Source organism: Dasypus novemcinctus, chromosome 30 (assembly GCF_030445035.2).
Source record: "Dasypus novemcinctus isolate mDasNov1 chromosome 30, mDasNov1.1.hap2, whole genome shotgun sequence".
Taxonomy (NCBI): Eukaryota; Metazoa; Chordata; class Mammalia; order Cingulata; family Dasypodidae; genus Dasypus; species Dasypus novemcinctus.
This window is the reverse complement of record NC_080702.1, coordinates 18,478,983-18,488,949: the sequence shown is the minus strand read 5'-3', so window position 1 is coordinate 18,488,949 and position 9,967 is coordinate 18,478,983. Positions and strand designations below refer to the sequence as shown.

General features: G+C 31.9%; 1 protein-coding gene across 1 annotated transcript; it reads left to right on the top strand.

The window, feature by feature from the left end:
* Positions 1 to 7,487: 7,487 nt before the first annotated feature.
* Positions 7,488 to 8,060, top strand: LOC101443364 (olfactory receptor 2AG2-like). Its single transcript, XM_004460176.2, has one exon. The coding sequence runs from the start codon at positions 7,488 to 7,490 to the stop codon at positions 8,058 to 8,060; it is 573 nt and encodes a 190-aa protein (XP_004460233.2).
* Positions 8,061 to 9,967: the final 1,907 nt, after the last annotated feature.

Sequence of the window (9,967 nt, the reverse complement as noted above, 5' to 3'; positions counted from 1 at the left end):
AATCCAAGCAGGACTAACAATGGCCCAGAATCTTCACCTATAAAAGTTTGGGTCACCCCATCAGGGAAAGAACCACAGCCAACTGCAGTGCTTACTGAGGATAATAGAATCATGGAATGGGTAGTGGAAGAAGGTAGTGATAAATATGAACTTTGACCACGTGATGAATTTCAGAAACGAGACAATAATGGTCATGAATCTTTCTTCCTTGATTCCTTATGATGATGATTGTATATGAACACAAAATGAATTTCTTTGTCTTTTTCCCAAAATTTTCCCTTATCATATAACAAGTTGTATTCATTTCATGCCATAATATTTGTGGATGTCAAGTTCAAGAGTGAATATTACCCAAGATCTTGCACTGTATTCATATGGAATCAATGCATTTCTGGTTGTACATAGGAGAGTTGAACATTGTTAGTTGGACATATATATATATGCATTTCTGTTATTTCTTTTTTACTTAGAGACTAAGTATGGTTTTACTTAACGTGTATGGTGCTGAGTTGACAAGGGGTGGACTGTGTTGGTTAGGCTATTCTGTCACCTCAGCCAGATAATTGTGTCCAGCTGTTTGGTCAAGCAAGCACTGGGTTAACTTTAATCCAAGGACATTTATGGACTTCAGTCACCGTTGACTTCACTGAAGTTTTAAATCTTAGGTAGTTGGTTATAATTACATCAGGTAGATTGCCATCAGCAAGAGTGATGATTAACCCAATCAGTTGAATGTCTTAAAAAGGGAAGTGATTCAAACATTGCAAGAAAATTTCCCAGCTCCTCTTTTGACAGTCAACATGTCTCAGAACTCATCAAGTTCCTTCAGTGGACTTTCATTGCAGCCCTAGTTTGCATTATACCTGCAGAACTTGGACTTGTGCATCCCCACGGTTGCATGAGACAATCTTATAGAATCACAAACTATTAACAGATATCTCTTGTGTTTTTTTTTTTAAGATTTATTTATTTATTTATTTCTCTCCCATTTCCCCCACCCCGGTTGTCTGTTCTCTGTGTGCATTCACTGCATGTTTTTTGTCTGCTTCAGTTGTTGTCAGCAGCATGGGAATCTGTGTTTCTTTTTGTTGCTTCATCTTATTGTGTCAGCTCTCCATGTGTGTGGCACCATTCCTGGGCAGGCTGGACTTTCTTTTGCACTGGGCAGTTCTCCTTATGGGGCACACTCCTTGTGTGTGTGGCTCCCCTATGCGGGGACACCCCTGCATGGCAGGGCACTCCTTGTGTGCCTCAGCACTGTGCATGGGCCAGCTGCACATGGGTCAAGGAGGCCTGGGGTTTGAACTGCGGACTTCCCATGTGGTAGATGGACACCCTAACTACTGGACCAAGTCCACCGCCAGATACCTCTTGTTGATTCTGTTTCCCTAGAGAACTCTGACTAATACAAACCCTATTTCCCCCTACAACTCAGATAGGAAGTAGCTGAGAACATGGAGCCCAGAAAAGAAGAGGGAATGTTAAATCTTCACAGACACTGGCAATCTTCTTTTTTGAGAAAGTACTTCTTGTGATACCATGAGTTGGCCTCTTTAAGGGCCTTTTAACTGTAAGAATCTACTCCAAATAAATACCTTTCATAAAAACCAACATATCTCTGGTAGTTTGCATTAGCACCTCTTTGACTGACTAATAGAATTTGTGAAATTATTTGCTTATATTCATTATAAATAAAACAAGTGCTTCAGTATCAAAAATAGTTTAGAAACTGTCCACACATCTACTGCTGCAGGGAACAACTCATTTTCATTTCTTCCAATCTTCCAAACAGTAAATGAATTACCCTATTTAATAAGTGAGAAACTTGACCTATGTTGAGAATCAGAATCTTTGAAATATAGTTTCCATTTTCCATCTGCTGTCAAACTACAAATGAGACCTGAGTGGAAATACTAACACCTGACAACAGAAATTCTGGCAAATGAAGAAAGATCCTTATGCTAGAAATGGTGCTATTTGTAAAAGAATTTATGTTCATTTAATGTGATCAATCTTCAATGGAAAATTCTTCAATCTCCTATATATATATGCTTGGAACACAAAAAAGAACAGAATAAATTCTTGGGTTTTCATCTGAAAGTTATAAAGTGTTTTTGTACTAATTCTATTGATAAACTTATTGTTCCCAAATACTTAATAAATTATGACACATTTAACTGAAAAAGACTAAATTAGTTCAAAAATGGTTTTCAAACTTCTACTTTATTTAGTAACTATATTGCTGATATTTTTGTTTTGCTTTTATTATATAGCTGGTTGTTCCTGCACAAAATGCTCATGGGGAAAAGAACAGGTGGGATTATTTCTAATATTTGATGTCATGAACCTGGGGTGTATGGAAGCACTTTTTGATTGCTAATTCTTGTTACTTTTGTTTTTAAACATTGCATTTTAAAATTATCTTAGTAGATTATAAAAAGGCTAACCTCAAAACTTCTGTGGTGATTATATGTTGTTTGTCTCTAAAACACGGCGAACAAGAACACAAGCACTTTATTGGGATACACAGGACTCCATTATTGCTCTTTGTGTGGTTGTGGACAATGTCAACATTTGAGAAATGAAGGTATTATTCATAGTTACTAGGTTAGATGGAAATTGGGAGTTCTGAAGGTTGAATATATAAATATAAATAAAGCACATATTGCTCTGACCAGCAGGTGAGAGACACTCAATTAAGGTTAGATTTAGTTTAATAGCATATATGTACAAGGACCTCAAAACCAGTTCAACACCCAAATAAACTCCCCAGTATCCCATACAACCAAAGATTTATTCTATACCCAAGCCAATTCCTAGGATTAATTTTCATCTCATTCACTATGTCTATATAGAAAAAAAAACATTAATGTATTATTTTCTGATTGGAATGATCAGACATCTTTAATGAAATTGTTTAATTATATATAAATATTCACAAAAAAAGCAATCCTGATACCTATTTCAAAATGAAAAAGACTAAAGAAATATCTTTTCTTTTATAAAGTATAGACATGTATATTTCTTGAGGATTTATTTCTGAATTAGAGGTCTCATAACCAACTAATTGATGGTGTCACATGTAGTTCAATAACAAAAATATGTTTCACTTTAAACAGGTTTCTAATATGTAAATTTGATTATGCCAACAGAAAAATAAAACTAAACATTATATATCAATTAATTACACCTATCATTGCAATAAATAAAATTCTAAAGCATCCTATATTGTGAAAAATTTAGTGTCTCCCATATACCTGGAAATGTCCTAGACACTTTGCACTAACCAATTCACTTTGAACTCAAACAACTCTATACAATGCATGTTTTTATCATCTCCATTGCTTACATGGTGGACCACTGGAGAAAAAAATTAAGTAACCTATCTGATGTCCAAGAATGATCAAGTCAGGCAAGATTCTTGCTCACTCTGGATCATAGCAGCAACTGTTGAATTATGCCCTGGGATTTCCTCACTGCATTTTTCCAGTCTCAGACAGTGTTAGCTGGGGATTGCGAATGAATGATGATGTGATTGAATGATGTTTTTACTTGTTTCCAAGAGAACAGATTTGCCTAATTGAGTGCTTGAAGGACAAATGTACTTTGCCTACCTAAGGAATAGAGAGTAGAAAATGTTCATTTTCTCAGAGGACATTACCGGTTGAATTGTAAATTGGCCCAAACCTCTGTGGTAGAGAATGGCTTGTTGTATTTAACCTCCTTTGTTCATAGGTAATGTTTGACTTTGGCAGCAAAGGAAGGTGACTCTCTCTAGGTACATTTCTGTCCAGCGCTGCATATAACATTAAATAGATGTCTGGTGATAAGGAAAAATATAAAAGGTAAGTTAGCCTTTATTCAGTATCTCTAAAAAGAAAACTGAATTTACTTAAAGAAAAGGAATTTCAATCTAACAATGGGCATGATGATAATATTATTTTTATGTAAATGATTAATTCATGCAATATCAGTCTTATTTTTTTCAGGGCAGCAAAAGTTATGTTAAACAATAATCACTTCTAATCTCTATATAAGTACAAATATACTTTAAATTGAGCAGCTCTTAAAATTTTTTATTTATTTACTACATATCTGATGCCATGTGCCATTCAGTGATACTTCAATAACAAGAGGAGAAATATCTATTCAAACAATATTTGAATTAGAAAAAATATATTAATATATAGTTATTGAACACCTTTTAAAATGGACAGATTAATATTTGTTAATTAATATTTATTTGCCTTTGAATTTTCAAATTGGAAATAATCTATAAAAGATATAATGAAAGAAATTTGACATTAAAATTTAAAATTTCATAACAAATTGATATTTTCACATGGGAAAAATACAAGTTAACTAGCTGAGATAAAGATGGATGGTACACTAAGCCATTCATATTCTAAGATTCTATTAGTTACTTCAATTGGATAAATTGACTCAATACTAAAACATGCCTTCAAATAAAGTGTTAATTAAACATCAAAATTTTGATGAAGAAAATTATGAAACAGTATATGAAACATCATTTTTGAAAATTCCTCAAACAATATAAGGAAGTTTTTTGTGTTAAAAGTGAAACCTCTGTGTATGATTTGTCTAATTTCTTACACATGTATTTACCCTTTGGAATTGATAATGTGCATATCTTAAAATCTTTTTTAGAGAATTATGTAGAGAGAATCATAAATCAAGTAATTTGCTGATAAACAGGAAGAATAGACAATCAGAATTAATCTAAAATTCAAAATTCTTATTGACTGTCAAAAGCTTCCTAAAGGCTATATAAAACCATTTTGAAAGAGGAAGAACATCAAACGAAGAGATGATTAAGCTTATGAGAGACTTTTAATAATTAACAATGCTGCCTTAAATATATTCTACCTAGTATACATCATCATTTATCTAGTTGACAAAAGTAGCACTGTTTTAGAATGATCAACTCCATTCACAATATTTATATATGTATATAAAAGCACATATGTGTATATATACATATGAATATTTATAATCAGTAGTGCAAATATATTTAGAGACAAAAGAATAATTCACTCACAGAAATCCAACTCTTTTGTTTGACTCTTGTTTGGATCTTCTTACTTGAATAATTTTTCCTTTTTCCCTACTTTATTTTACAGTGAGAGATATGCTCTTTCCTAAACATGATTATTAAAGACACCATATAAAAACAAATTACAATTGAATACAGAGTCTTTTTCTTCTTTAACATAATCGACATGTTTGAAAATAAAAGCTTCAAAAGATTAATGATTACTCAGATTTCAAAAAAAATGTTCTGGAAAAATACTCTTAAATGAAACTCATGCATATTTTATATTTTTAAAATATTATATATTTTAATTTTTTAGTTGTATTAATTTTGAGTCCATCAAAATGAATTTATAACACTCAATTTGTACAAAATTATCATTGTGATACAACACAAAAGTCATATGTTTATGTTTTCTAACCTGGAAGAACTTCCCATATATTAAGCCAGTAGTAATTACATCACAGTGTTTTGAACTGCTTTCTTATAATCGGTTATTTTTCACGTCTCTCAATACATTTTTTAGAAATAAGTGCTGATATACAGGCTATACACCATGAAATAAACAAATTAATATAATGTACTACTCATATAATCAAAAGGGCATACATAAGTTATATGGAATTATATGGTGTTTACTAGATAGAATATCATAATAGAGGGGCATGTGTACAAATATAGGAAGCAAATCACTATATAGTGTGGTAACCAGCATTACTATACATTTCCAAAATTAGAATAGCCTTCTGTGTTGCATCAACATTATTTTTTTATGTTGTCATAAAGATTGTGTTCTTTAACAAAATTTTGAGGAATGTTTTGAATATTTGTGAAATTATTTGTGAAATTTGTGAAAATAAGTAATCATTGCACTTCAATCTTATTTCCACAAATAGAAAACAAATTTATAAACATTCTCTCAATTTAAACACATTCAGACTTGATTGTTGACCATTTATATAAGTAACTTTACTTTCATATAGAGCTCTATTGACATAAGCCCAGATGAAGTACATCATCAAGAACTCTGAAAAAATTACCACTAATAGCAGTTTTTGCTTGTTCATTTGTTGCTATTGTTTTTGTACTTTTCCATATCCTCAACAGTCTTTTGAGTATGTGGAGTTAAATTACTGAATTCACTAGCAAGCATTTTTTTTGACGGCAGTGTCTTTTCATCTTCTTCAGATGGTCTCATGTTTTAATTTATCAAATTAGGAAAAGGTAAAGGCAAATTTAACTATCAGGTCTTCAAAAAAAAAGAAAAAGAGTACCTAAACAATATTATTCTTTTTGAGGCCATGTTGGGTCAAATGCAAAGAAAAATTGAACCTGAAAACATTTAGATGTATTTATGGCCCTGATACCTTAACTGTTTCTAAACTTGCAAAATTATTTGATTTCTCTGAAAATTCACTTGCCTTTTGTAAACAAGAAAGTAACCCTTGGAGAGCTGTTATAAAGCAAAATTGGCACGTGGAAAACAACACTTTTCACATAGGTATGTAGATAAGTACTTATGTCTGCTATCTCATTTATGCACATCCTATTTTTAGGAAATCAGAATTAAGCTAAATCTTAGTGTGTCGTTAAGAAACTGTGTTTGCTATATCTAGAAAAAGAAATGTAGTTACAAATAAGACAAAAATATAAGAGGCAGATAGATTGAGATTGAGAGGTAAAGAGATGCAGAGCACAGATATAAAGAGATAGATATTAGACACAGGGTGAAAGATTATATAGAAATGTCTGAATTCCTTACTTTTGCTTAGAAAATAATTACAAAATTTATCGAATATTAAGGAGCCTAAATGTATTTCCTTAAAATACTGAGATTATAACAAATTGGATAATTTTGGTTAAACTATTTTAATCAGCATACAGTGACATTGTAATAGTAAAGAGAAATATGTGTGGTAAAGAGATAGTATTGAAAATAATAGAAACACATTATATATATAATCATACAAGTAGGGAAGAGAATAAAATTGGCACATTGTAAAATGAGGGTTGGACCAATTTATGGCGGGACTAAGATTTTTGTCTAATCTATCCAGGATAATGAAAAAGGAAGCAGAGAATGGGGAGATGGTCTAATCTGACTACTGGAACTGACTTTGTTCTTCTAGGACTATTTCACCACATTCAAGCCCCCGAACTCCTCTTCTCTTTCATATTTTTGGTATTTCTTGTGACTATTGTTGGCAATTGCATGATGATTATTCTCATTTGGTTAGACTCTCGACTCCATACACCTATGTATTTCCTTCTCAGCCAACTCTCCATCATGGACCTCTTGTATAGCTCAAATTTTGTCCCTAAGATAGCCATTGATTTTCTGTCTGGGAAGAACACTATTTCCTTTATATACTGTGGAATTCAACTCACTCTTTTCTCGACACTTATTGGAGCTGAGTGCCTTCTCCTGGCAGTCATGGCTTTTGATCGCTATGTGGCTATATGTCACCCGCTCCGTTACTCCATTGTCATGCGTCCTAAAATCTGCGCATTCATGGTTGCAGGAACCTGGTTGGGTTCTCTGTTCAATTCTGTGGTCCATGGCATATATACACTGAGTCTCCCTTACTGTGCCTCCCGGGAAATCCATCATTTCTTTTGTGAGTTTCCGGCTCTCCTAAAACTTGTTTGTGGTGATACTTCTCTTTATGAAAATGGACTTTATATTAGTGGTTATGTGTTCCTCCTCATTCCTATGTCTGCCATTATGGCTTCGTATGGTCAGATATTTTCTACTGTTTTGAGACTGAAATCAAACTTAAGGTTGAGAAAGGCTTTGGCAACCTGTTCCTCCCATATTTTTGTTCTGTCACTCTTTTATGGAACTGCAATATTTAAATACTTTCTCCCTAAAGCCTATCACTCTGCTGAGCAGGATGAAGTTGTGTCTTTCTTCTACACTATCATCACTCCGATGCTCAACCCTCTCATCTACAGTCTTCGGAACAAAGATGTGGCTGCAGCCCTCAGGAAAATTCTGGGAAAGTAAAACTGCAAAATTCTGTTTATTAATTGAGAGTAAGACAAGAAAGGATGGATCTAATATATGAAAGGGATGAGTAAAAAGAAAAGAGACAACATACAGTACCCAAACCAACATTGTTCTGGAGACTACTCTTGGAAAATTACTTCATCTTATTGTTGGTAAAATCATAAGGGATTAGGTACTTCTTCCTGCTGAGACTTATTTGGGCTTCATGGAATTAATAAGTATGGAATTAATAAGTAGAATTCATTACATGAAAAGACATGTCAAAATTTGAAGTATCATCAAACAATAGAGAAAAATATATTTTGATATTAGAAAATAAGAAAGATACAAAACTTCAGGAAGAAGGACCTTAGGCTGAGTTTTACAGTTATTTTCCTAAATAGTGGTATTCTAATATTGCGACATAATTTTAAAATAAACATTTGTAAAAAAATTGCTATTAACTTAAATTTTGCAACCCTTAAGGTAACATTTAATTAGGAATATATAATTCTAGTAGGAACAGAAATACACATTTTCCTTCTGTTCTCATTTTACTTTTGAAATGATATGCTTTTTAACTGCTAGGGACTCACATTTTATTATTCTATTTAATAAATATTACCCAATCAATTACAGTAGTTTTGTGTATTACATATAGTAATCAAATAAAATACTTTTCATTATTATGTCCTTTCATATATATATATGCATCTACCCTCACATATATGCATATATAAGTATATTTTTCTTATATATATATATGCATATCTGTTATGCACCTGGTGCTTTGGAACTATATGTACCTCCAAAACATATGTTCTTTACATTGATCCATTTTGTGGGTGTCAAACCATTGTAACTAGGACTATTTAATGAGGTTACTTCTGTTAATGTGTAAGCCAAATCAATCATGATGCGTATTTTTCCATTTACTGGAGACTTGTGTAAGAAAATGAATTTAAGAAAGAGAGACAGAAAGCCACAGTCTAAATATCCAGAAGATGAAATTCTTGGAACTTGGGGAGAAGGAATACAACAGGGGATGTCACCATGTTCCTTGCTTTGTGATAAAATAAAACCAAAGATTGCCAGAAACCGGCCCTAGAACACCACAGAGCTGGGTGAGATAGTATCACTTTCATGGTTCCGTTATTTGGACATATTCCTGACATAAAACCATGAGCAAATAAATTTTCACTATTTATGCCAAAGTATTTCAAGGTATTTGTTAGGGCACCCTAAGAAACTAAAGGGCATCTGTATAGAAATATATATATACATATAGATGGTTAGATATGTACAGATATATGTGTATATATGAATATATGCACACACATATATGTTTTTATTAATAACATTCCCAATTCCTATGGAATTTTCTTCCTGATATATATTCAAAAGTAAAAATAGTCAAAGCATATTTTTTCTTCATATATATTTAAAAATAAATTTTATGAGTTATGTATATTTAAGACAACCCTTTAAATTTATGCATATATTATGTTTGTTTATATAAGGCTCTTTGTATGCAACACAGATTGCCGGAAAAGTTGAGTTACTTTATTTTACAGTGTAATATTTCAAAAATACATTTCTAAATGAAAAGTGGATCTCATTAGAATTATAATAAATATTCAATTATTTATTTATGTATGATACCACTAAAATGCATATGTGCCTTATAATGTTCTTCAGGAAAACAATATAGCTTTATCCTTGCATGATTTCTGGACTTCATATTTTCATACATTGACTGATATATATTCACTCTTTATTAATTAAAAGTCATTAGTCCATTATTCTTATAAATTTAAGATATCGGTTATATATATGAACATATGTAGTTTTTATTTTCAATTTTGTAATATAAGTATGTCTCATCGCTCCACATTATTTGTTTTATAAATCTATTTTTACTTCAC